This window comes from Pungitius pungitius, chromosome 15 (assembly GCF_949316345.1).
Source record: "Pungitius pungitius chromosome 15, fPunPun2.1, whole genome shotgun sequence".
Classification (NCBI taxonomy): domain Eukaryota; kingdom Metazoa; phylum Chordata; class Actinopteri; order Perciformes; family Gasterosteidae; genus Pungitius; species Pungitius pungitius.
The window spans coordinates 12323372-12349613 of record NC_084914.1 but is presented as its reverse complement, the minus strand read 5'-3'; the positions used below and the strand labels follow the sequence as shown (position 1 = coordinate 12349613).

Genomic DNA, 26242 nt, shown 5'->3' with positions numbered 1-26242 from the left:
AGACTGGAGGTCTGGCGTCGTGGAGATGAGCAGGCCATTGAAACTGAAAAAGACACAGTGTTGTTCTCTGTAGCTGATAGGCAAGAGTGGCCCGCACCCAGAGAGTCACGGGTCTGATGGCAATCTGATTTTAACCGCAGGGTTTGACAGGTAGGACGACCAAAGAGCTCAGATACATGATTTGGTCCAGTGACAGAACGCCAGTAGACACCTCTCAGGGAGCCCTGCCTCTGACACAAATTGCAGGAGATTGTGAGATCCTGTAGATTAATGAACTGATGTGGGGTACGAATTATTATTTTTTTTGATGACGAGAAGAGTGACATTCAAGTTTCATTCCTCCGAAGATAGCCTATAATCTTTTGTTGTTATATAATTATTTCTTTTAAATTAGAAGTTTTAACCATTTATTTTAAATCTTTTAAAATGTAACTTGAAACATGTAATAATATCATTAAAATTGTTACTAGCCATCTATTAATAGCCTGACTTGTGTATTGAGACTGTTGTGATGCTAGTATGTTTGTGAGGACATGTCATCAATCAAACCCAACTTGCAGTATATTGAGCTGCTCCCTGTCTTATTTCACTCATGTTGAACAGAGTGATTTTGTAGCCACAGTAGAAGTGTCGGTTAGGGGATTTATAGTCTATAGTTTTTGTTGTTGTAAAAACCGTTAATCATGAACATTCAAAACACAATACAAGTTTGATAGTTTATTCTTAAAGCTGCAAGATATTACAAGAAAAATCGTCTGTACATTGAAACAAAGTATCGAGGACAGTGAAATAAGAGCAAATATCACAGGTCTCTCTCAACAGAGGCATATTTGCTCCACATTTACATTAGAAAGACGCCCCAATTTTTTTAAGTTGGACAAATCAACATTTTAAAGATTGTAATGCCAGAACAGGACGGATCGGGAACTGGCAAGAGCTAAAGATAACAGACAAAAAACAGGTGAAGAGGAGGAAGAGCAGGACAACGTTTCAGCCTGATATCATCTACAGTAAGTGATCTGAACAAAAAAGCACATTTTCTAAGTATCTCATATTTCCTTAATGCCAAGCATAGCATCTCTGATCACAGACTTTGGTTCCTTCTGTCCTTCAAAGCACTGCTACTAATTACAGTCTAAAGTCATTATATCCAAGGAGTAGTAAAGTGTGACACCGAAAGAAATAAAGAGACAAAACAAGTCGATTTCAGATAAAAAATCTATGAATGTAACAATATGGAATCTAGAAGAAATCAATTTACAGTATATATTGCTTAGGAACAATCAAAGTTATATACATCATCAATGATACAAACAGCAAAGAAACGTACAGAAAAGTACATGAGGTATGTTTTGCAATTTCATGACATATAAAAAAACGACCAAGTAACAAAGACCGACATTAGTGCACCATGCAAGCAGCATTAAAATATCCATACCATCAGCCACAGTGCACTATTTCTAAAATAAATTCAAATCAAGTCTTGATCTGATGTAAATGTAACAAACTGACAATAACATCTTATGCAGTGCTTGAGAAGCTACAGAAATATCCAAACACATGTATAACATTTTACAAATATACAGACTGTGAATAAAAAAAGACAATAACATTGTACACAAACAATGACAGAGCATTTCCAACTTGAGACAAAAAAGAAAAAGGAAAACTGTTGGACAAAGACTTGCTCTTAAAGTGCAGTAAAAAGCCTAATGAATTCAAGAGGTCTGTTTTCTAAGTTGGCGCCTATTTCCGGCTCAGATTTAGAACCTGTCGCAGATCACGGTTTCAACCACAAAAGTGTTCTCAAAGTGACGAATGCTGTGGCACCTCTTCGTCTCACGCCTCTCGATACCTGCAACAGAAAAAAAGAGGCATTTACAAATCCGCTCACTGGTGGAGTTTTGCGGTAGTCATATCATTTCTAGTGCTACAAAGGCTTCATGTGATTCCCACAAATCCCATCCATATATGTAGTGAGGGGAAGCTTGTTGCATCACATCTCTCCCACCAATCCCAGGCAGCAGCGCCAGAGACATCACTGAAGCGCATCACTACCTCCTCCGTGGTGTGTGGAAGTGTCCACTGCACTACAAGTGACTCACTTAGCAGGAAGTTCCCAGTCTGCGCCCACACACACACACACACACACACACTGACACGATAATCAGGCTGCCAGGGTGTTAGAGAATGAATGTCTGTAATGTATTCTAGGATGTCCCTATTTGGTTGTTCTTGTTCTATGCTTGGTCCCATGACTCAACACTTACTAGTGTTGGTGTGAAAGAGGGGGATACATTGGCGGATGTGACCGAAAGGAAGTGTGTTCGAGCACTCACGTCTGTGCTGATTGCGGCGTCTCAGGCGGTAGGTTTCTTTGCCATAGCAGAGTCTGTGGATGAAGGGGCCCAGCTGCCTCATGTTCCTCACCCTCCCTGTCACCATCATCTCCTCCTGGATAATGTAGGTCTGAGGAAGGTATGTCCCTCTCTGTGGAAAACAAACACAAATGAATCAATGAGTCGGTCTGTGCGAAGATCACTGCACATCGGAAGATGGGAATATGCTGTCATTAATCTCCAGAAGATGCTTCCATAACAGCTTTGCTAGCGACACAATGCAGAGGATGTAATGTGTGCCTCACCTTGACATTGACGAGCAGCTCCCACAGGTTCCTTGGAGGCATCACCAAGGTTGTGTTCAGCTCTGTGATGTAGCATTTGTCCAAAGCAATGTCATAATAAGCTGTCAGGCCCTGGAAATCAAATTAAAGAAAGGTTACAACCTCGGCTATAATGAAGCACTAACAGCCAAATGCAATAAGAGCAAACTAGGGAACATATGGAGGCATCGACCTACCCTGTGAAAGTCGTGAATGATATCAGCGGGGTCACTGCCTCCAAAGTGCGGCACCGGTACACTGATTTGCTCGTAGTTATCGTCGAGGTAAATGCCAACATTTTCCTCGAGTTCCTGTCGGCCCCTCAGAGGAGCGTACACAGAGTCCTCGTAGACAACCCGGCAGTGGAACAAGCTGTCTTCTGGGATCTGCTAATGGGACACAATAGAGCTATAATTAGCATGTGACAGTTACATGTTGAATCTTTTTTTTGAATGTTCATTAAACATTCTGTGGCACTGGGTTCATGATATAATCAAAGAAAAGGGATCCAGCGTGAACTGACCTGAGGTATAAAGTAGTAGCGATAGACATAGATGGAGGACAGCACCAGTCCTGACATGAAGACCACCAGGCCAAAGGTGAGGCAGCAGAGGCCGGTTGGAAAAGGCTTTTTGTGCCCGACAGGAAGAACCAGCTGCCCCTGTGAAGATATTAGCAGTTTGGTTAGAGATCCACAAGGAAAAGTCTGAGATTGTGCCAAGAGATTTCTGTGTAAACGTAACCTTTATCTTTTGACAGGATGGTACTACATCGTGTCTTGTAGGAGCATTTGGTGCAAAATGATGCAAAGAACTTTTTTTTTTGTCGACGCTGCAACTTATTTTATCCTCCGTACGAGCGCATTTGAGTTTTAATAAAGCAAGGCAATTTCCCCCTAAATCTACTCAAGGAGGCTGTAAAAAAGGCAAAATATTGAATTGTGCCTTGGTAGTTGACTTCATATCATATGAATAATAATTCTATGTTGGAGTATCAGTGGACGTAATGTCCTCTCAAACTGGACAAAGAAGAAAATGTAACTGTTGTCATTTCTGACAGGAGGTCGTTGCAATGTTGTCGGTCAGGAAAAGAGACCCGATTGATATAGGACATTGTGGATTGAGACAAACCGGAGCCCACTCGCAGCCTGCTGCCTCTCCTTACTACTGTTGCTATGGAGAGCAGAAGTAGAGAGAACAGATTGTGCCAGGCTCTGACGGAGATAATGGCACGTGGCCGTCTGGGTCTATTTTTGGAGGCCTACTTCCACGTTCCATATTTGTTGGTTTCCTAGCGCGTCAGTGGGAGGCAACGCAAGAGGAATTGCGTGGAGGAGTCCCTCAGCAGAGGCGGTAAACATTAATAGATCTACACATATCGGATCTGACGCCTAGCTTACTCTCGCAGCCAATCAAAATCCACACAGCCCTTTAGATGATGTCTGTTGACGTAACAGACAGGTGAAAGATTGAGTGTGCCGAAGCGATGCGTCATCAAGTGGTATTCATTGTGTACAGCGTGATGTGCAAAATGGATGCTTGGATAGGCGTAACCATTTGGAGGCAGATATCTTATTATTTCTAACTCCTGGGGTAAATTCCAGAAATTGATGCAATCAAAAACTGGACTTCACTGTAGGTTTAACTAATTTTCCAATTCCATGTAGGTTATAACACGATCAGGTAATTCAATACCTTTGTAAAATAATATAGCTATCATACACAATAAACTAATATTTACATATCTACTTAAAAGGAGTTTGTAATTTGAAATGAATGAACTGTTATTATACTGTTTAGCCACGTTTGAGAATTTGAGCCTGAAGGAAAAGGATTGGGGAAATCCATGATGAAGATAAGAACGTGTTTTTTTGATTTTCAGTTCTTCTCATTTCAAACTGAGATCGTTATTCTACTCATAAAATACATGAATCGCTGTGGATAAATGGCATTTGTAAATATTTTTGTAATAACTTTATTCCTGGATCATATGCACTGTTAGTATAAAACATGCATTAATCCTAGATTCCTGTTTTGTATCAGGCGGACTGGTGCAGTGATTCTGCTACAGTCTATTTGCCCAGCCACCGTCTATGCTCGGATGTATATTAAATGGTCGAATGAACCATTTATATTACACAATTACACATACAGCACAGCCATCTGCAGCGTGTGTCCTCGGGGAGGCCAAACAAGGTGACGCAATGCCAACATCCCCAAGCTGGGATGGTCTGCTATGTATGGTCTTTGCATTTGTTGTTAAAAACTAACAATACATTAAGCTGTTAGAAATAATGTCCTAGCAGTATCTGCACGAGAAAAAAAAGTAATTTAACCATGTGCACTAGGGATTATCAACCATTTAGTAGCATTTAAAAACAGAACTGCAACCTAATGCGATCCGCAAATCCGGGTTTTTCAATACAAGGTTGAATGCATAATAACATAAGTAATTAATTATCAGTTGAAAATCAAATTCCAAAACATGACATGATGATGCATGGACAGGCAAATTAAGCAATACAGTTTAATTTAATGTTAGTTTAAAACTAATGTAGCGTTAGTATACTTACGTTCACTATACTAACATACCTACGTATACTAACGCTACACAAGAGAAATACACAACAAAGAAAATAAAATATCAACAAAGAGTGTCAACTCACGTGAGTCTGGGGTATAATGATCTTGTCTTCATCGATCTCTTTTTCAGGCTTCTGCGCCGTAACGGCCTGGAAACTAATCTTCACCATGTTTTATGGTTAGATTCTGATAGCTTTTTCTCGTTAGCGGATGGAGCCCGTTGGTTTCATCCACTGAGCTGAGAAGATTATATAGCGGCGGACCAGTGTCGCCCCCGGGGATCGATGACCTCAGAAGAGCGTATTCTCTGACGAGCTGTGTGGGTTTGCAGGAAAAGCCGCCTCGCCGCTGTCAAAATAAGAGTTCAATCTGTCTACACTATTACATTTAATACCTAGTACAATATGTGTGGGCTCTCTGGTAAACCCTGAAATATAATCCAATATTTGAAGATGTTTCTAGATTAAAATAAACTATTCTCATCTCCTTTTTGTTGATATTAGACTGCATTGGGCCCTTATTCTGAAGGCAAGTGCCCGATATGGTAGTGCTTTCCGTATTTTATTTAAAGCTGCGTCTCCTGTTCTCAATGATATCCTCCGGAAATGTAGGGTGATGCCAAACTCCCCGCCAGCTAACGAGACTGCGATGAAATTAGCTCTATGTCACAACTACTGATCATTCTATCTTCTAACAAACAACTAAAGAAATATCAATAATAACTGTCTGAACATGGACTGAACATGCATTAATACAGTGTGTTGAAATATATATATATATATATATTTTTTTTCAACACACTGTGTACTGTACAAAGTGTGCCATAGTACAATTTGTACCCTAAGTGTATTTAATTATTTAAAGAGTATTTCGAATGAATCAATAAAGACACATTTCACGAATAAAAATGTCATCATCATCAGATACATACATTATACCTTTATAACCTTGCGGTGGGTGGCCAGATATCACCCAGGTGATGGACTACTTGCAGGGTAGTCCAACAATAAAGCTGTAACAGCAGATGACTGCAAACCAAACTGTAGTAGACAAAGCTACGCTTGTACGACACATGGTATTTTGTAGTTATGCACACAGCTCTTCTCGCCATATATGAATAGCTAATAGAGTGCGTCATATGATTCACAACATAAATAGGCGTTTAAAAGCATTAGTAAGTTAAATCACACCATAACCGACAATGAGAACATTAAAATACAGGGATTATTTCTTTTTGTTACAGTGTTTCGGGACACAGGGGTACTTCACAGATGGCTCATTCTGTCCCAATTCACATTATTTCTTTCTTTCTACGCAGAGAGCGGGGCAGTAGTCCTCAAATGCACTAATGGCTGACAATCAATCATGACATACGCCCTGCTGACTAATGATGCAAAGTGAGAATCAGCAGATAGATAGCGGCGTCACACATTAATAGCGAGTGCTTAAAAGTATTAACATTAAGAGGTAAATGGTGTGAGTTGTTTTGCAAAAAGGCGCTCGATCCACTGAGGTGACCTACATGCGAAGAGCATGTGATACTCTGATTTCAGAGCAGATCTACAATGGCATTTCGATATAAAATAAATGTTTTTTGAATGGCCATTTTTATTTAGTTTTTGCTTTTTTCTAGCCCGTCTCTGATTGACTTCAGAGTTCACGTCTTGAACGATCATGCAACGCAAAATTCAAACTGAAGTTGGGGACAAAAGCTGACGTGACCACTAATGACTAGCGGGAACGCGCCTCGCGCGCCCTGGATCTGTCTCGCTCGTAGTCCGTTGACCCATTCATATGTAAATGAGCCGTCATATACACCGAGTGCGTGCCCCCTCGGAGCAGCAGTGAGCGGCCCAGTCTTTCTGCAAAGCTTTGTTGGCCGCGGGGATCGCCCGGCCATCTGTCCCATTGACAAGCCGTAACGGCTCTTTGGAATCTCACGCCGACCTCCAAACCGGTTGGTTTCTGGCAGCGCCTGGGTTAAACTTTTTACAACATGGCCCCCATCCGTAACAACACACACGAGACGGACGGAGGGGATGACTGCAGTGGCATCAAATCTGACAGAAAGGTGAGGGGCTTCAGTGGGTACTAAATACTAAGATGTCTGTTTTGACCTGGCTGATAACTGACTAAGTTACTCCATTGTCGTTAATGTTTCGGCAGATGAGGAAACCTCTGGTGGAAAAGAAAAGAAGGGCTCGCATCAATGAAAGTTTACAAGAACTCCGAGTTCTCATGGCGGATGCAGACGTAAGTTAGGGTACTATGCATATACTTTAGGACAACGCTTTGTGTTGTTCCTCAAAACGAACTCCGTTGAAAGTTTAGCTAGCTTGTGTCGCCAGAGCTCTTTACTTACGCTTTCTTTCACCCGCTGCAGTCACAATCAAAGATGGAGAATGCCGAAGTGCTGGAGATGACAGTGAAACGTGTGGAGAGCTGCCTGCTAAACCGGGCTCAAGGTATACATTTAGTATCTGTGTTTACTTGAGAGTACACCATGAAACAGTGCATTATATATTTTATATTCCTTTTGGTACAAGCATATTAAAATAATAATTAAACTTAATTGACAATGGCACCATTCCGCCGTTCATTTTTTGACGGCTACGCGCATTGATCTCCTAATTAACGGCTGCGCCCAAAGGTGCGTGCGTGCATCTCTAACTGCGGCTAAGCCAATCAGAAGGCCGACGGTTCTAACTGTCCTTTGGGAATTTAGCTTGGCTAACTCCTGAGCTAACGGTTGTTTGACGTCATATTTTCCACAGAAGTGGATGCCGCGAGCCGGGAGGCGTGTGAGCGTTTCGCTGCGGGCTACATCCAGTGCATGCATGACGTGCACACATTTGTGTCCAGCTGCCCGGAAATGGAACCGACGGTAGCCGCCGAGCTGTTGAACCACCTCCTAGAAAGCATGCCCCTGAACGATGAAGACAGCCTCCGGGCGTTGCTGCCGGACACGGCGGAAGATTCCCCCGGAAATAACAGCACCTGGTCCCTGTCTGAGAGCATGTACGCGACTCTAGTGTCCCCGGCCCCCTCCACCACCTCCACCTCAACCTCCACCTCCACCGATGACCTCTGCTCCGACCTGGATGAGACGTACTCGGAGCAAAGTCATGTTTCTTCAGAGGAGGAGGCCGACAGCCACGATGTGTTGAGTTTGCCTTCACCAGCTTACTCCAAGTCAATGTGGAGGCCGTGGTAGATCATGTCAACGCGAGAATTAGCATGTTTTAAACTACACTAGATGAATTAATGCGTGTCGTTAGGATGTTTTGCGGGGTAGGCCTCAGTCAATGACAATAATACTGCTGATCGTTGAAAGGCATCTGAGCTCTTAGTGTAATTTGTGGCAGAACTACAATAAGGCTTAAATGTATTTAATAAATAAAGTATGTAATGAAATCTGTTCATCAGAAGTCAAAGACTTGTAGGGTCTTCATTTCGAAGGGTATTGGCCTTATATGGGCCTGCCTTCAGTGAAGGGGTAAATGCATATGTAAATATTTACTTGTTGAATATGAATCGGCTGTATAAAAGAAAGCTGTCGCCCTAGCAATGCATTGTTAGTCATGTGTGTAAATTATTCTTCATTTAGAATGTCTTTAACTTTCATATTTATATGTGTCCAATGACTTTTAGTAGGCTACCTCATCAAGTTAAAACTTTTTAATAAATGTATTTTTTGCTTTTTAATTGTACTTGTCCTTCTTCAAGAAAAGAATTGCTGCATTTCGCACAAAGGATCCCACTTTACACCCACCCACAGCTGTTTTCAAGATGTTAGTTATTACTCTGCAATTGTGGGCCATTTCAGTGCACTCCCTCTCCAAGATCCCTTAGCACATCGTAGGCATTTGTGAGGTGTGAAATGAGTAATTCACCCACTCCTTATATAGGCCTAGTTGAGGAGCTGACAAATGGGTTTTATAACTCCACTTGAATTCAGCTTTTTTTGATGTTGGATTTAAAATGACGCAGTAACAAATAACGTATACATGGCACTGGCACTCCTGACTAGCAAAGCCACCACTGTAAGGTTATCAGTTTCCCAATTAAGTGTAATGTCACACAGGTGGGCTTTGGAAATGTATACAATTACTAATAATTTTCTGTCAAACTCTGTATACAACATCCCTTAACTGTTGCCCCATTTGGAGGCTCTTTGAAAGCCTCCGTCTCCACTTTCAGACGCGACCTCTTCGGCCCTGGTGAGGGCCACAGTCAGCTGCTACAAATGAATAAGAAAAGACAGCATTCCTGAACCTTCTTTCAATATATTTCCCATTTCTAGTCAGATGGCTCCAAGTGTCATCTCTCACACGTCATGCGCATACTGAGATGACAAGAAAAAAGATTAATACAGTGAGCATGTGAGAGCATCGCTATACTGGTACGTTGTGTGTCCTGCATTCTTTCACTTCACCACAGTTGAAGGTGACATTTTTCATTAACTACATTTATTGGACAGCAATAAGTCATTAATTACTAATAACGTATTAAACTATAAGCAGCCGTGTGACACAATGCTGCTTAGAGGAAATGCACCAGCAATAATAATACATATCCCATAACATAAAATATGACAAATGTCCTCTTTTAATGGAGACATTCCGGATAATAAATAAGCCCACTGTGGAAGTACTGCGCAAACAACGTGACTGGATGACGACCTCGAGATACAGTCCGTCAGTCTGCGGGAAACAAACCGGATTTGCGGATCTGCAGAGGTGCAAATGACCGCCGCAGGAGGGCAGTTTGTTAATTTGGTTCAGGTGTGAAGTGCAGAGGGAGCGGAGAGGGTTTCTCTTTGATCCCAGGATCACAGTGTCTGCACCAGGTCACATCTCAGCTGTTGTTTCAGTGGTCGGGACAGACACAGACGCCGCTGGGAAGGTGAAAGTCACGACTTTATAATGGAGAAGACGCGTCTTTTTGTAGCCCTATAGAAACATTAATTCTTTGAAAGTTTTGTTTTCATTCAGTTCACAGGTAAATAATCCACCACCACAAACACGCCAAACGCTGTAGATTGGGCAATATTTTATTATTATTTTAGAAAATATAACAAACGGATCACTCGCCAATGCAATACAAGAAGAATAAAACGCATTGGTGTCGGCGTCTGTTCAAATAAAAGACGAATGGCAACTTCCGGGAACTTTCCACGGTGCCGTGAAGACGTTTCGTCTCCAATGGCGTCACCTGAGCTTCAAAGCTCTCCACACCTGACATCTGCCCGGGCTGCTTTATGCCAGTGCAATAACCCTAAACCTCGACTTCTGAGGTGACCACACAAAACGGTAATGAGCTTCAGACACTTCCACAGGATGCTCAGGAGGCTCTTTTACATATTTATGAGGCGCAGCATCAGGACACGTCGAGTGTCCCGTGGCGCACTTTTAAAGCTGTGGAGTCAAAGCTCTCCAGTATTGTCCCGGCGATCCAATTAAAAAAAGATATATTTACTTATATATAAGTACGAAAAATATTGGTCCTTACTTAAAGATTTTCCCCATATAAATAAAAAAACAGATAAAACCAGCCTCTATTTGTACAGAAAGTGCTGCACAGAAATATGGATAAAGAAAAAAAACTTACAGCTGCATTAGATAGAATGTGTGAATGTCTACTTCACTTCATTTCCGCGGGAAATATTCTACTTTTTGCATCATTAGTAAAGTTTTCTTTTCATCCCTACCTTTACTTTAGTGTGGAATCTAGATGTGTGGAATAGAATGGGCTTAATGCAATCCTCAGATACAATTCAAGTTTATGGTTGGTAAATGTAGCCTGCTAGCTAGCTCACTGTCCTACTCTCAGTCCTTCCCTCCAACATTTTGTCCCCTCCATCCTAACTAAGGATCTGTAGCATGTGTAGCAAATGTAAATTGTCCACCTCTACTTCACTTCATTTCCGCGGGAAATATTCTACTTTTTGCATCATTAGTAAAGTTTTCTTTTCATCCCTACCTTTACTTTAGTGTGGAATCTGAGATTGTTTACTACTGGTGATGGATGATACAGAAAGTTCCAGCCATTGACGCTTAGTCCGGGCTCTCTTCTCCACACAGGAGCAAGTCTGTATTTTGCACTTTCCTTTCACTAAATGCAACATCGGCAAGTAATTCGGGAAAATACTGATGTAAAAGAGTCTCGCTTACGCCCCCCCCCCCCCTACCCCTCCTCCTTTTCCAGTGCATCCCACAAAGTGCACTTGTGTGTCAATTTGTTGCTTGATGCCTATGTATTACAGGAGTGACTGAAACGTAACTCCACCTGTCCTAACCACACGCTGGCACAACATCTGAATTTCTCATGAACTGCAGCAGTTAGAACATAACAGAGCCACTTCCTGGCGTGTGACCTCTAATCTTCTGCCTGGTGTACGAATACGCACATCAGGTGTTCCCCCTACTGGGCTCAGCCTCTCCTTATCAGCGCATGTGCTACCCATGGGTGCTACACAGAAACAAGCACATGCACATAGTCACACAGTCCAGCACTCGTATTATTCACACATATTCACATAGCATGGCAGAGACATTATTGAAGAGCAAAGGGCCAGTGTGGTGCTTCATGTAAAAATAGGTCCTTCTTCAAAGTTGTACAGAACAACAGGCTGAAAGGTGAGGAATGTCACTGTAAAAATGCAGGGCACTTTATGTCTAGCTGGTTGTGTCCGAGAGCACGTTGGAAGGTTCCTCTCTGGGCCTCTGCTGGCAGCCCACCTCCCCCGTCTCTGTATCACCGATGTCCACGTCCGGCCGATCCCCCGCCGCCGCCACTTTCCCCAAGGCGCCATCACAACAGGAGCACGCCTGAGCGGCACAGACGGAATTACAAGGTGAGATGCGACGTGGAAACATGTTTTAAAAAACGACAAAAGAGATATGAGGTTGTACCGTTTATGCTTGTTTTTCAAGTAACATGTCAATGCACAGCAAAACCCCCCCACAGAGAACACATGTTGAAATAACTTACAAGTGAAAAGAGCTAAAATCCTGATTTGAACGTGTACCTTGATGTCTATGGCCTTAGGCAGACCTCCCTTCTCAATCCAGGGGTGGACTGCCACCAGCTCCTTCTGCTGCTCTTCAGAAAAGCGTGGCTGATTCTTCTGCAGAAGCCTCAACTGCTCTTGGTCTTCTCTGAGCACCCTCTGGATGTCACTGCAGATACAGCAAACACAGCCACATTAAATACTCTTCTCAACAGATGTATATGATAAGGCTTCATAAAGGGTTGTGTGTGAAAATGAGAGAGTTGGAATCATCTTGAGCTATCAAAGTTACTGAAATCTTTAGTTGATCTAGATACAAGGTCACTGTCAAATTGAGTGTTGGGCACCTCTTACCTGCTGACTGTGTAAACCTAACGGTGCCGTCTAGTGGTCAAAAACGGTTCCTGCAACAAATATTGCTTGGCCTTCCTGATTATTGTTTCTATTTAAGATACGCTGTCTTTCACGAATGAGGCAATGTTACTGCAAGTCAACACCAACAGATTAACATCACATGGTGAACCACCCTTCACGCAGAATATCTTACGTTACAGGGAGAGGAGTTGCATCTATCTAGTGACTTGTTGAGTTTTCCAATCCCTGAGAAGTCTTCACAGACATCATCAGTAATGGCACCATAACCGGTCGTCTGTTTAAATCTAATCTGACTCACTCTTGCTTCACTTTTTGGACGTTTACTGTAAAGAACCAAACCTCAAGAGATGCATAAGCTCCTTTGTCCAATGAGGAGTAAATCTGTCCTTGTTAGAGCCAAGGCATGAATACATCTCACAGAGATTGTGACAGGAACTTGTGAGGAAAAGAGCTGGATTAAGTTCCTTTCCACCTTTCCTCTGACCCACATCAAGTTGTGGTATTTTTGTAAATGCAAACAATGTCCACAGATAGACTTGTCATCCATAACAAAGAGAAGTTTGATATCTATCAAACAGAAGTTCCACACAGGGCAACTATCCCACTCCTCCCAGGCAACGCCCCCGTCCTACTCACCGCAAAGGTAACTCATAGGTCATCATGACTTTGTCATCTGTGTTGGCAGTGAGCATCCACAGCGGGTCCTGCAGTGGTAAGTGTTCTCTCTGGTCCATCTCCACAGGCCTTCCCTCGCTGCCGCTCAGGTGACCATTGACCTTGTTGCTGTTCTGGGAGGAGTCCACGCTGCCAAAGTATTTACTGCTGTTGTTGCTCCCTGAGACGGCCGAGTAACCCAATGTTAATACTTTTGAAACGTATATACTCAAAATTGTGTTTCCTCTACACACTGATGCCCGTATTCAGTTTTCACCATTCATCCATGAGAAGGTGGGAAGCTAAACGCACCTCATCACATCGCTAAGATGAAAAAGGTCCACACCTGTTCCACTGCCGGAGGTCCCACTGGCTGACGTCCTGCTTTGAGACGTCCCGCTGGCTGAAGTTCCGCAGCCGTTGGACCCTGAGCCAATGGACCCCGAGGTGAGCGAGCCGGTGCCTGAGCAGGAGTCCTCGTGGAGAATAATGTCCAACATGTCGCTTGACAAAGAGTTTGCGTCACTGTTGTTCCCGTCGCCACGTGAACTTGCCTGAGAAAATGAAAGCGTCAAAGGGATACTATTAAAGAGGAGCTCGACTGCAGGAGAACGTCCTCCATCTCCTGCATCTTTACGATACAGGCAGCAGTATTTATCATTCTGTTTGTTAGATCCCGCTTTTGCATTTTTTATGCAGCTAGTTTAAAGAAGGGTAAAACATTAAACATACATGTTTAGTCGTTTGGACAAGACATGATTAAAGTACTTTTTTTATATGTGTCCTGGTCACATTTCATTATTTTACAGATAAAACATACAACAAAAAACACTGTTTTTCTTATCCTAAAACTGGTTTGCACTGCTAACATTTATCGTAAGAGTCAAGCTTACTTTGGTTCTGACACGTATGTAGTATGTGCAGTCATACTGTATATCTGTAGTTTAAAACAAGTTTTTGGTGTAATTTGTAACATTTTCACAACATCAGATTATACCTTCTTAAAGCTTTCAAGTCGCATGCTTTTGTTAAAATCAATGTCACCCTTGGCTAAAGGTAAGAATAAGAACTACAAGATAAGAAAAAACCTAATCACAAGTCATTAAGAAGCGTTTATCGGATTATTTGCCTACCTCCTTGCTGCAAGCCCTGAGCCTGGAGCACACTTTGTCCCAGGACAAACGCTCACAGACACGGGGGGAGCCCTCGCAATACAGGGGTCCAGGTGGAGCGAGGAGACTGACAGACGGCTAAAGGGCACAAGGGACGTCATGTGTTAACACCCTGGGCCCCACAGGAGTCCAGACTTTCAAACACGGCATGGCAACATAACCGCGAAAAACAAACAAAACAGTACACAGAAAAGAGGTCTGTGTCCGTGCTTACCTGCTCCCTCTCCATGGCTTGGTTGCCGTTCGCTCCCATCTCCCTTTCAGCAGCGTTACTCCCTTGTCCTCCAGAAGAGAGCGCCGCGCAGTCCTGGCGCTCCACAGACAGCTCCAGCTCCAGCAGGTTGAGGGGTGAGCTGCAGCGGGACTGGAAGAGCGGCGGTGATGCCGGGCCTCCGCCCCGCCCCGACTGGGGCGTAGAGGAGCAAGACAGGCCCTTCATCACGGGGGCCTTCGAGGTCTCCGAGTGCGGGGGGAAGTAGAACGGCGTGTTCGGGTAGTCTGCTTGCGAGGCGAAGTGGTTCTGTGGGCTGAACTGGTTCTGAGCAGCGAAGGGAGGCGGAGGCGTGAAGGGTCCAAAGGCAACCTGACCAAATGGTTGCAACTGGGTGGGGAAGCCACCAGGCACTGCGTGGTACACTGTCTGTGGAGGAGGCAGTCCGGGGGCCATCGGGGTGTAGGGCATGGGCAACATTAGAGCCATAATGGGGGCCACCATCGGGGCGGTGTAAGGAGCAGGGTGAATGGCCGGGGCACAGGGAGGGGCCTGGCTGGCCCGACTGTCCCCAAAGCCCTGCGGAGTGGTGCCGGTGCGGGGAGCTATGGAGTTGGCTCTGGGGTAAACCTGTAGGGGGAAGCCTGGCATCACTGAGGGGTAGGCCATGGGAAAGGTGGACTGTGAGGTGTCAGAGCGGGACCAAGAGGTCGGGTTAAGGCCGTGGTTTAGAAGGCGAGGCCGCACATGCTGTCTGTGATGGGACACGGTGCTATCTGAGGACTCCATCCGCTTCGCTCGCTTCGACTTGGTCTTCCGATTCCGCGTGCCTCGCCGTGCGATGGGCTCCACCATCTTAGAGGGTTGAGCAGCATGCACAGCTAGAGGTTGGAGAGGATGAAAAAAAACAAACTACTACTACTATTTAAACAGAGGCAGTCAGACAGATCCTAGTAATTAATTTATCATCACAGACATTTATCATCACCTACAAACAGAACACCCACGATGCACTAAGCTGTAACCATGTTATAGAGGCTTCTGATATGATGTGTGTGAGTGTGGTGGTCGTAGGTACCATCGCTGGCGATCTGTCCTCTCTGGCGCTCCAGGTACTGAGAGCAGTTTTCTTTGAGGGCCGTGAGTCCTCGGAGCTCTCTGACGCGATACAGAAAGGTCTGCTCCTCCTTCTGCGTGTGAGCTGCCAAAACCTGCTTCGTCAAACCCAATTTCTTGTAGGACTCCCTCTCTTGACTAGGAGGTGAAACCACAGAAAGAGGAGCCCTGGAGTTCTGGCTGGCTTCTACCGGCTCCTCCGTTCCTTGGACGTCCTCTATGATCTCTGTATGTCAGAGGGTGACAGCGGACAAAGCAATGAAAGAGGGAATATAAGGCAACACAAGCATTTGTAGTGACGACAACAACAGTAGTCCTGATCGAGCATTGTAGTGGCATTACCAGGGGCATATGAAAAAACAACAACCTGGCAACCCTCACCCCACCGATAATATTCACTTACATACCTCCGTCATGGGGTAGATCATTTGGCCTTTATGCCGGCTCATTTATTGGTTACAATGATTACAGTGACAATTGTCATAGTTTATATTTGTGTTCAACTTATAACAATATTTACGGATTTGCCAATTCTGTCCATTTCATCACATTTGTGATAACAGTGTATCTTTGCTCTATTGTTGGTCTGGTCAGTTGATAAGACCTCCACTCCACACTAACATTGAGATGCAGCTCTTAGATTGGCGTTATTATCCCTTTTTTATTCAGATTTTTCTCCATAGACTGTGGAACAGTTGGACAGTTTGAGGATTAAATTGAAAAGAATAACCTTATCCCCACAAGTGTTATTATTTTGGACAGGACCCAATAACTCTGAAAACGTTTTGTGGGTCAAATTAAAAATTTGGATTCGGGAGGAATTGATTTTTTTCTGTGTTTGAGATACAAGCTGCAAATTATCCAATGATAACAAACACATACACGTACACACATAAAAGACATGAAGTTGGATTTACAGTGCTGTGAAAAAACATTTACACCGTCCTGACTTCTTCTGTGTCTGCATATTTGTCACACTGAGTAATTTCAGATCTTCATTTTCTTTTTCTACAGCTTTGTCTGAGCTGAACATTTCCACAAAGAGTCCTCCAAAGGAGTTAATCAAACATTTCAAAATATTTAACACTTAATACAGCTAAGTGTCTTTCATGTTGCCAATCCCTTACCCAATAGCTGATCTGCTTTTCAGATAAATTTGCTTCTATGTTAATTAAACAATTGGAGAATGTTAGAAGATCTGATATCTTTGCATGATAAACATGCAAGAATAGAAGAAGTCAGGTAGCGAATATCTTTTTTACCGCACTGTACCTGACTCTGGTAGAGGTTTCTTGTCCCCAACATGCACTATGGTGCTACTGTAGCTACACTGGCTGGTTATGGACACCACGCTTTCTGGTTTGTTAGGTACAGGTAGGGCCAGCGAAGTGCCCACGACTGCTGTGGCCGGGTCACTGGATTTTTTGACTCGATCGTCCAAAGCGGAGAGAACAGACTGATCCTTCAACAAGGCTGGTTCTGCCAAAGAGACCAGAGAACAAGAGGTACTGACAAGGAACTGGCATTGAAGAATCTGAGTGAGACGTTTAAAGGCAAGGCCGTAGCCTTGTATGATAAGATGACAGTGAGTAGTTTCTCGGTAGTGTGGACACGTACCTTCAGGCACCTGCGTTCTGTGTGGTCCTTTCTGTTTGTCTTCATCCGAGTTAGAGGACGTCGTGTTGGAGGAAGACTGGCACTTCCTCTTCATTGTGCTGGGAACATTACAGCTCTCCAAGTACCTGTGGCAATCACGAGAACACACCATCCATTAGAATTAACAAGTTGATCTAATTATTAAGTTTTGCGCCAAAACACTGCCTGGAAATCAAAACACAATGTCATGTATTACGTCATATTTTCTCTGGGAGATTTGGTGGAACAACATGCACATGGATGGCTTTAAAACTGCATCCAGGACCACGTCCTTATCTGTGTACCTGACGACACTGTCCAGACAGCTGATCTGCTGGTAGGAGTAGGCGGTCTGATTGTTGAAGTCCGTTCCATGTGAAGAGCACCTGCTGTCCTCCATATGGGCCCCGGGCTCCTTCCAGTTGAGCGGAGCCGCTGAGTCTTTGGAGCGCACCACCGCCGAGCTTTTCTGTGCAGACTCTACTGGGAGAAGGGTGAGGAGTCAGGGGCTACTCCGGGATGTGGTCAATTCTACAGCACGTGGGACATTTTCCCTCTTTTTTCAACAATTTACAATTAAATGTGTAGGTAGTTGTCAGCTGGACTTACTGCCAATGCTTTTCTTGAAGTTGTGTTTGGTTGATTGATGCTCTTGGCTCTTCTGAAGATGTATTCCTTGACAGATTTCTTGAAACGTTCGCTGTGAAATAGACACAAGACTCAAGAGTTCAATTATGTTTGCGTGACATTTTGCGCTGCATACGTTGCACTGCTACTTTGGCTTCACTCACCGGTCTGGCTTTGCCACTCACTTCCTCCTCCTCTGGTCGGATCTTGCTCCCGCTGCCGTTGTCAAGGCTCCTGCCAGAGGAGCTCATGCCCACAAGATCATTTCTGTTCAGACTACCGTAGCCACTGGAGCCACTGTTATGGATCGGCTGATCACAGAAGTAGAGAGGTAAGGAATTTGCTTTTACAATTTCTACCCTACAGCTTTTCGTTTCGTTTGAATATGATGTTGCTCTCATTCCTCAGCAGTATGTATTATTATCAGTACTATGTGTCCCTGATACCTGTAGTAGGAGCCGATGGATCTGCTCAGTAATCTCCTGGATGTCGGACTCCATCGTCTTTATCTCACGGACAGTTGACACCGCGCCGACAAAAACGTCTTCATTCACGGGACCCCTGGTGAACAGAAAAGCCGAAAAGTTCAAGATCAAACAGCCCCTGGTTCATGAATGTGTTTCTACGAAATCCAAAGTGAGGCTCATCGGGGCAGCACTCACATGCGCACTTTGTGTCTTCCGATAACAAAGGAGACTTTGCGACTCCAAGGGTTGACAAAGCTGGACCAGCTGGTGTCAAGAATGATGTATTCTCCATTTCGTGCACAGAACCGGATGGACGAGTGGTCAAATGGTTGTCCCGCGAATTGAAGAACTGCAGAGGAAGTCGAAATATCAGAGCCGAGCCACGACGGGGACTAAACTCCTCGTGCAGACACTGGTAAATTCTGGAATGTATTTGACTCTGCAGACTCACTCTTTCTGTGGATGGCCAACATAATCGGTCGGTCATTCGGATGAAGGTGGAGGAGGATCGGTGTGCCGATCAGGTCCTGGGGAAGGTATCCGAGGAGAGGAACCGCCCTGATACGAACAAAACATCTGTTAGTTGTTGAGCAATTGCATAAATGATTTTGTCCTCTGACAGTTGGCTGTTTTCTGCTTAAACGCTCAGAACATTTAAATGAGTACAGTAGAAACACCCAACAATGGCTTACCTCTCATCTACATCCTGAAAAAGACAATTCGGAGTGTGCGTGGTGGTAAAGATGCGTTTGTCTGTTGGAATTCTGGGAGCTTAGAGAAAAATAAAAAAATGTAACGTGTAATGAATTATTTCCATTTTTGTTGAAATTTAAATTTAAATCGCTTTCAAAGTCAGCGGGACAAAAAACGTACACAGTTTAAAGACCAGCAAACAAAAGTCTTTCTCTCACCATCATAACCAGAGTGAACTCTCTCAGCCAGCAGGAGGCAGCAGAATTGGTCTTCCGTGTGCACTGTGTCCTGGACCTTCATCCGGTAGGGTGTCATGCGGAATGGATAATACTGCAGGTCGCCCTCGTACTCCTTACCACCACTAGACATGAATGAGAAGATGAATCTAAATTAAAACAGCTAGAAAAACGGCCATTGCACCTTAGATGTTATGGCCTCGTGTTTGGTTTATTAGAACATGACCCCAAGATGCTTGTGCTGAAGTCTACATGTGATAAATGCAGTTGGTCCTAAAAGTTGTTTGAGTCCTAATTTCTAAATGCTATTATTTGTTTAATCTTTTTAACAGAATGATAATGAGATTGGAGGCGGGGCTTGAGGAAAGGTTCGGAGAAAATGTGCGAATGGAAAGTCCTAACAAGTGCATTATGGTGTGTGTGTGTGTGTCTCATCACATTGGCCAGGAAAAACAATCCCATTCACAGTCCACAAGCACATGATGTCACTAACTAATTGAAAAACATCTAGCGTGGAAGAAAAGTATGAATAAAAACTACACACAGGTTTGAGCAGCAGATGGCCCGACACTGTGTTTGAACCAACACACACCCACCTGATACGGCAGAAGAAGGACTTCTCCTGCATGCAGTCAGGCGGCGATGACTCTGAAAGGAAAAAATACACGTTTTAATTCAAAAACATCATGTTCCAGCTGAATGCTAATCGGGGTCTTAATAGAGATTTATTCCATCAAAAAACATCGCAGAGCAGTGTTGCTCTGCACTTAAATGACATGAATTTAATTAGTCTCCCTCCCATTCTTCTTTTGTTTGAGCATGTTAGACAGCTCAGCCTGTTCTATTCTGGTTGGTTATAAAGGGGCAAACATCACATGAATAATAAGTTCAGGTCAATTTAACAGCCTGTGAGCCTAGAGCGTTTTTTTTTTTTTTTGCCACAGCATCAGCAGAGAGGGGCCTTGGCGTCATTTACCCGCTCCAGTGCACATGCTCCAGGAGGGCAGCCGGTATGGCGTCGTGAAGCTGTGGAACACGCTAACATCCTGCGGCGTCAAGAACTCCACAAACTTGCTGTCCTTGAACACTTCTCTTTTGCAGTTGAGGATGGAGGCAGCCTGATCAGAAATGTAGACTATCCTTCCTGTGATGAGAGAAACTGCTACTGCGAAAATGTCCTGTTGGGGAAATCCAAATGGCAGAGGAGCTCAAATCAATCCAAGTTGGTTGTTCACAATCGTTACACCAGTAAATGCGGCAAAACAAATTTACATTTTTGTTTTAGTTTGACGGTACTTCAGCGACTCACGTTGCTTTTCAGGGTGTATTCAGAAGTGATGCTGTCTATCTCCGCTATCGTATAAGAGGATGCATCCAGGCCTGAGGGTTGACTGTCATTGGTCATCAGCAGCTGGTAATATTCTTCATTGGCTGCAACACACAGACGGGGATTTAATTAAAGTCACAAGATCGAAACACAATATATAATACGGAATCGATGGTACATGGAAACACATATTTTGATCTGGTTCAAAGCAACCAACAAAATACATTTTAGAATGATTACAAAGGTCTCAGTGCTACTCTAAAATGCAAAATATTCTTTACAACCAGACCTTTGGTTCTGTTGAACCTCTACCCGCCCACTTCCTGTAAACATTAAGTCATGGCACAACCAAGCCTTTACAGCAGTGGTTCTCAACTGGTCTGGCTCCGGGACCCACCATCACCCCTTAATGACAAGCCGCGACCCAAATTGAGAAACATTCTCAACATCTCAAATTTATTCAAAATCAAGTTCATAAGCTGAATTTTAGATTTTATATTCAGGATGTTTAATTATCCCAAAAACCCAAAGTCTCCCCCATATCAGAATGTTTTGACCCAACCTGGCACACGCGACCCACCAGTTGAGAATCACTGCTTTACAGTCCATTACCCATAGAGCTGCATAATGTTCCCTCCTACGCAAAGTCTTTGCTTATTCTTTGATCTCATTTAGCTGTATGCTTCCCGATATTCCAAGGAAAAAATACATTCTATTTATAGCTTAACAATAGTTCCTCTCATGAATATAATCCCTATTGGCTAGTGGATTTTCAACAAAAAAGTGACGGACCAGTGTAGTGAGGGCCATCGACAAAGAGGACAGAGCAGAGGAGCCACAAACAGGAACACGTGGCTGCACTTTACCTTCCACTTGTTTGACGCAGCGCAGTGCATACTTGAGGGTGTTCAACGTGGACGACTTGGAGTTGTGTCTCTTCTCAGAGGGGAGGTGAAGCTTCAGCTCCTTCAGGATTTTAAACATCTCCTTCTGGTTCTTGGCTTTGGCCGACTCCTGACTACTGCAAGACGCACAATCACACGTACATCAGCACAGATTTTTTTTAAAGGGACAATGAGAACCCTATTTCAAGCCGCTAATCATTGGGCCTTTGTCCTGTTTCCATTCGGTGAACCAACCTGCAGCCGCTGGTGGACGGGTTGTCCTGCTCTGAGCTGAGCAGGCTGAAGGCGTTGGAGCTGCTGGGAGGGGACGGACTGTGAGAGTTTGAGCTGCGGGGAAAAGGAAGCACAATTAGATATTTCGCTGCCAGATAGAGACATATAGATGTCACTTCAATCCCCTGAAAGAGAGGCACTGACACAGAGGGAGGGACTAATCTACTGATTCTAACGCCCCTTTCATCAAATCAAAACTCACACACACACACACACACACAAAACCCAACATACCTATTTTTACGGCTGTTGCTAAGGTGTTAAGTGCCACCCTTACACACTAATTGCCCCCCCTGGGTACAGCCTCACAATTTATGCCACCTTAGCTTTCACTTCCATGTGGATTCGGGGTTTGGCCAGCAAATTTGAATCGGAGTTGCAGGTCAGAGCTACAAATTGATCATGATGTGTAATACTAATAAAATATGATATAAAGATGGAAATGTACATCGTTGTTTCGTAAAAATATAAATATACATTGTTGTTTCGTAAAATATGTTTCTTATTAATTAAACAATTCCAACTAACTAATTAGGTGGATTCTGTGTTCATTTGTGTTCATACGTCAGTCTATGTGTGTCATGGTTAGCTCGGAGGGCAAAAGGATGAGAAATTCAACAGCTACGACACTTGTAGCTTAATAATTCTGCGAGCAGTTATTTTACGATTTGGATTTATTGTTTTTTATCGTCCCTGCTGACCTAGATAAGTAGAGGTAGACGCCCGACTAAAACACACTTAGAGTTGTGGGCACTGTGTAACAATCAATGCATGTAATTCCTTTGTATGCTTTGTACAGCGTGTATACTCATGTGGATTAATCTAGGCAGTAGTTAAAAGACACCACACAAAACAAGTGACATAGTTCATAACAGCAGCCTCCCTCTCCCTCTTTTAGAGACACAACACCACCACCACTGACCTCTTGTGGCTCTCTGAGGACTCCAGCAGTGCCGAGTCTTTACTGGTGCCATTGGAGCTGCCCACTGACTCGTGGCCGTGGCTCTCGTTGCCGTGCGATTCGGTTCCACTCCCGCTCGACCCACTGCTCTTCATCTCCACGTCCTCTTCGGGGAGCGAGCGGGAGCGCGCGTTCTTGCGATGCGTGTGAGGTGCGGCGGGAGGGTCCTGACCGCTGCTGTCGCTGCCCTCCGAGGGGAGGCCCAAGTCGGCCCCACCTTGACCGTAGCCGCCCATCCTGTGGAGCTGTGCCATGGAGCTGCAGGCCGAGGCCCTCCTCGGCATGGAGAGGCGCGAGTCTCCATCCTGGTCCTCCAGCACCGCGAAGCCATAGGGCTTGGAGTCTAAATCTTGCGACATCGGGGGAAGTGTTGCTTTGGCTCGGTTCTGGGTTGGTGGTAATTGGATGATGAAAGAAACACTATCACCCCATTTTCCCAAGAGTGTCGTCAGAGAAGGAAAGAGTTCACGGATTGATCTGTTTGGAGCAGATTATACGTGTTAGTGTTAAGTTGTGCATTGCAATTTACGCATATTGTTTAATGTTGTGGAATCCTATCACTGCCACAAATAATTTGTGTTCAGCAAAAAAAGACTAAAAGAAATCACCTCTTCCAAATAATTTTTGCATTTTAACGCTAAACTGACATGAACTGAGATCAGAAGCTGTGTGGACAACAGGAAAACAACACTTCATTTTAACCCTTTGAAATTGAACAAAATGAACAATATGCTAAATATACATTGTTTGAATGAAACCCATCCAAATATCCCACAACACTGGCATGGCTTTTCAACACAACTACATATGAAATCATTGGCATTTTCAAATGGTGTGACATCAGAGCCCAGCAGGGTTAGACCCCTGTCCCCTGAGGGTGAGTGAAAATGCTCACTCGTACAGACGGAGTGGACTTTAAGAACAGTAGGTCTGATCCATCTGAGCCTACAACCTTTTCAAAGGATCATTCACTTGAGCCTCTATACATCATTGATCTGAATGCCACCATAGGTTCCTGCAACATGTGAGAGAACAACTGAAGCTTTCCAAGAGGTGAGTAAAATAATAGCCCATGAATGTTGTATCCACCTCCCCAGTAGGAGTTACCTGGGGAAACTTTCTTTCCTCCGTCATTAACTTAATCATATTCATCCTGTTGAGCTGCTTGAGTGGATGCCGAGCAATTCCAATTTTACATTGAGTTATCTCACAGGCCCAGAAAGCGGTTACATCACACATTGAAATGTAATAGTTGGCTAACAAGCCAAGATAAGAAACATAACATTAACAAAAGGGTATATATTAAACATCCCTTGGGCCATTTCAGTCATTTCAATGCAATCAAAAAGACATTCAGGGCTAGAAAGGGATGGAATAAACCATATTTTTATTTTTATTATGTTTATCTTTTTTCATTGTAACTAATCTGTTGCTCGGTTGTTCTGTCGATTGGATATGATCTGGAGGACCCCCATGAAAACGAGATGCTGCATCTTATGGGGTTGATCCTCTAATAAATGTTTATAAATAACATATTGGAAACATGTTGCTCACTTTATGAATCTCCTTTAAAGGCAATCATTTTTCCATTGTAAGAAAAGACAATGATTTCGATGGTAACAGTAGCCTTTCAAAAAGTAGTTTACATCACAATAAGAAAAGTAGGTCTTATGCTGTAGAAACGTGTAGCCCGCACAGCGGCAACCGTTTCCGTCTCATTGACCTCTCCCTCGCCAGTGTTACATGGTCCGCCACCCTCCCTCCTCCCCTTCCAGTCACCAGGGGAGAGACCTTCTGCATGATGCTGCACTTCCTGATGGTCGTTCACACTAAAATAATCACAGATACTGCTTATAACTGACTGACTAACACAAACAAATAAATACATTCATTTAAAAGTCCTGTTCAGCCCTTCCTGCCAACAAGTTCTTCACAAACGCCTTCTCTTTTTGGATTGCTTTGTAATCCTTTAAGTAAAGTAGCCTCTATCAAGGCCATGACATTGCATTCATCAGTGCAGTCCTTCTGTTTAAACTTGCATAAGCTTAATTTATCCTCATTGAAAAGTCCTCATTGAAACGTTCACCTTAAGTTCAAGAAAATAATTAAAAGTCTAATAGTCAAGTATCAGCAGTAACCCCTTGAGCGAATTGAATTATCAATACTGTCAAGAGTATTTTACTGATTTTTGATTTAAACTCCAGCATGTTACAGGTAAAAACCTGTGTTGTAACTATGCAGAAAAAAAGTATAAAAGTTTACTTTCACAAAAAGTTGAAATAGGCTATTGTGGCAGCCGAGTTACACACTTACCACCTCTACCCTACACAGCTTAAACGTAATTGTAAAAATATAGTGAGAATGAACGTTGTAAGCTACTTGACCTCATAACCAGCTCGAGCATCATGAAGAGAGGTGCACGTGAACTATTCACGTAAGCAGCGTGTTTCGATGCCACAGAGATCACGTCACCTGCTTCCCGAGGTCAGCTGTCTCGTAACCACTTTGTCGCTCTGTGGGCAGACGGTCGCTGGCCCGGTGATCGCGTCTCCCACTGACACACATGTGCAACTTTCACGCGTTCACGTTTACAGTTTCCACGTCCACTGCGAGGAGATCGGAGGTTTACGTCACCGCCATCGGACGCATTTTAAAGGATAAAAACAGGTCAATCACGCAGAAAATTCAACATTTACGTGTCATAACATGTCACTAACCTCGCACGGGGAAAAAGCAAAAGCACTACCGATCCAGAGGGGAAACGAGGAGACGACGTCTCGTCAGTGGAGGTGTTCGTGGTCCCGACTAGAGGAGGAGTACGAGCACCTGGGATGCTCTGCTGCTCCACCGCGGCTCTGACTGGATCCCCTTCAGCCTCCCTGGTGCACTTTTCTGCCCTGGATCTTCAGCTTAGGCTGGTGACCTCTTTTGGAGCCACGCCTCCTCCGGCTCTTCGTCCATTGGTGCAGAGAGCCGTCTCTCCTCCGCGGAGCTGTGGACCAATAGGCAGCCTCCGCGCTGCTAGTCTTTTTACATAAGGATGTCGCCGGTTTCACGTGGAAACCCACGGCTGCCTCGTTCAAGGGGCCAGGGCAAAGCCCCTCCACGCCACTGCCCGATGAACGGAGCGGTGTCCGAGGTTGGCCCGGTTATACAAGTGTGTGTGTGTGTGTGTGTGTGTGTGTGTTTGTTTCTCTCCGGCCAATGTGGGTGAACTGGTTGTTGCGCAATGCGTAATCGTTCGCATTACCCTAGAAGTCAACTGACTGTGCATAAAATGCAGTGATATAACAGTAGATGTCTTTAAGGTTTTTAACGGGGCCGTGATCTCATT

General features: G+C 44.0%; 3 protein-coding genes across 5 annotated transcripts; 1 reads left to right on the top strand and 2 right to left on the bottom strand.

Annotated features, from left to right (window-relative positions):
- Window positions 1–704: 704 nt before the first annotated feature.
- On the bottom strand, window positions 705–5717 carry itm2cb (integral membrane protein 2Cb). Of its 2 annotated transcripts, none has more exons than XM_037459084.2 (6): window positions 5328–5717; window positions 3186–3323; window positions 2860–3048; window positions 2645–2755; window positions 2340–2490; window positions 705–1855 (listed from the first exon to the last, which is right to left on the bottom strand). In XM_037459084.2, the coding sequence occupies exons 1-6, from the start codon at window positions 5412–5414 to the stop codon at window positions 1764–1766; spliced, it is 768 nt and encodes a 255-aa protein (XP_037314981.1). In that variant the 5' UTR covers window positions 5415–5717; the 3' UTR covers window positions 705–1763. The 2 variants fall into 2 exon arrangements, with proteins under 2 accessions (XP_037314981.1, XP_037314980.1); XM_037459083.2 differs by having other exon boundaries at window positions 2860–3051; window positions 5328–5705.
- A 1272-nt stretch (window positions 5718–6989) lies between these two features.
- Window positions 6990–8903, top strand: hes6 (hes family bHLH transcription factor 6). Its single transcript, XM_037459085.2, has 4 exons — window positions 6990–7315; window positions 7411–7497; window positions 7628–7709; window positions 8019–8903. Exons 1-4 carry the CDS (start codon window positions 7241–7243, stop codon window positions 8456–8458), a joined length of 684 nt encoding a protein of 227 aa, XP_037314982.2. The 5' UTR covers window positions 6990–7240; the 3' UTR covers window positions 8459–8903.
- A 2089-nt stretch (window positions 8904–10992) lies between these two features.
- Window positions 10993–25839, bottom strand: per2 (period circadian clock 2). 2 transcript variants are annotated; one of them, XM_037459188.2, is made up of 24 exons: window positions 25626–25839; window positions 22870–23385; window positions 21909–22001; window positions 21636–21790; window positions 20752–20873; window positions 20419–20620; window positions 20039–20090; window positions 19425–19567; window positions 19206–19284; window positions 18965–19071; window positions 18709–18862; window positions 18493–18607; window positions 18211–18357; window positions 18029–18119; window positions 17725–17902; window positions 17402–17526; window positions 17057–17263; window positions 15747–16010; window positions 14672–15549; window positions 14419–14535; window positions 13632–13839; window positions 13268–13466; window positions 12275–12425; window positions 10993–12074 (listed from the first exon to the last, which is right to left on the bottom strand). In XM_037459188.2, the coding sequence occupies exons 2-24, from the start codon at window positions 23265–23267 to the stop codon at window positions 11922–11924; spliced, it is 4338 nt and encodes a 1445-aa protein (XP_037315085.2). In that variant the 5' UTR covers window positions 23268–23385; window positions 25626–25839; the 3' UTR covers window positions 10993–11921. The 2 variants fall into 2 exon arrangements, with proteins under 2 accessions (XP_037315085.2, XP_037315086.2); XM_037459189.2 differs by having other exon boundaries at window positions 17725–17899.
- Window positions 25840–26242: the final 403 nt, after the last annotated feature.

What these genes read in the sequence shown, in the direction of transcription:
- per2 (XM_037459188.2), bottom strand. Translation starts at nt 23,267, where the DNA reads ATGTCGCAAGATTTAGACTCCAAGCCCTATGGCTTCGCGGTGCTGGAG. An exon ending in TGTCTGGACAGTGTCGTCAG is followed by an intron (nt 17,527 to 17,724) that starts GTACACAGATAA and finishes TGATTGCCACAG; the next exon opens with GTACTTGGAGAGCTGTAATG. An exon ending in CTAAGGCCATAGACATCAAG is followed by an intron (nt 12,075 to 12,274) that starts GTACACGTTCAA and finishes TGTGCCGCTCAG; the next exon opens with GCGTGCTCCTGTTGTGATGG.
- hes6 (XM_037459085.2), top strand. Translation starts at nt 7,241, where the DNA reads ATGGCCCCCATCCGTAACAACACACACGAGACGGACGGAGGGGATGAC. An exon ending in TTCTCATGGCGGATGCAGAC is followed by an intron (nt 7,498 to 7,627) that starts GTAAGTTAGGGT and finishes CACCCGCTGCAG; the next exon opens with TCACAATCAAAGATGGAGAA. An exon ending in CCTGCTAAACCGGGCTCAAG is followed by an intron (nt 7,710 to 8,018) that starts GTATACATTTAG and finishes TATTTTCCACAG; the next exon opens with AAGTGGATGCCGCGAGCCGG.
- itm2cb (XM_037459083.2), bottom strand. Translation starts at nt 5,414, where the DNA reads ATGGTGAAGATTAGTTTCCAGGCCGTTACGGCGCAGAAGCCTGAAAAA. An exon ending in TCATTCACGACTTTCACAGG is followed by an intron (nt 2,756 to 2,859) that starts GTAGGTCGATGC and finishes TTTGATTTCCAG; the next exon opens with GGCCTGACAGCTTATTATGA. An exon ending in ACGCCGCAATCAGCACAGAC is followed by an intron (nt 1,856 to 2,339) that starts GTGAGTGCTCGA and finishes TTTCTGTTGCAG; the next exon opens with GTATCGAGAGGCGTGAGACG.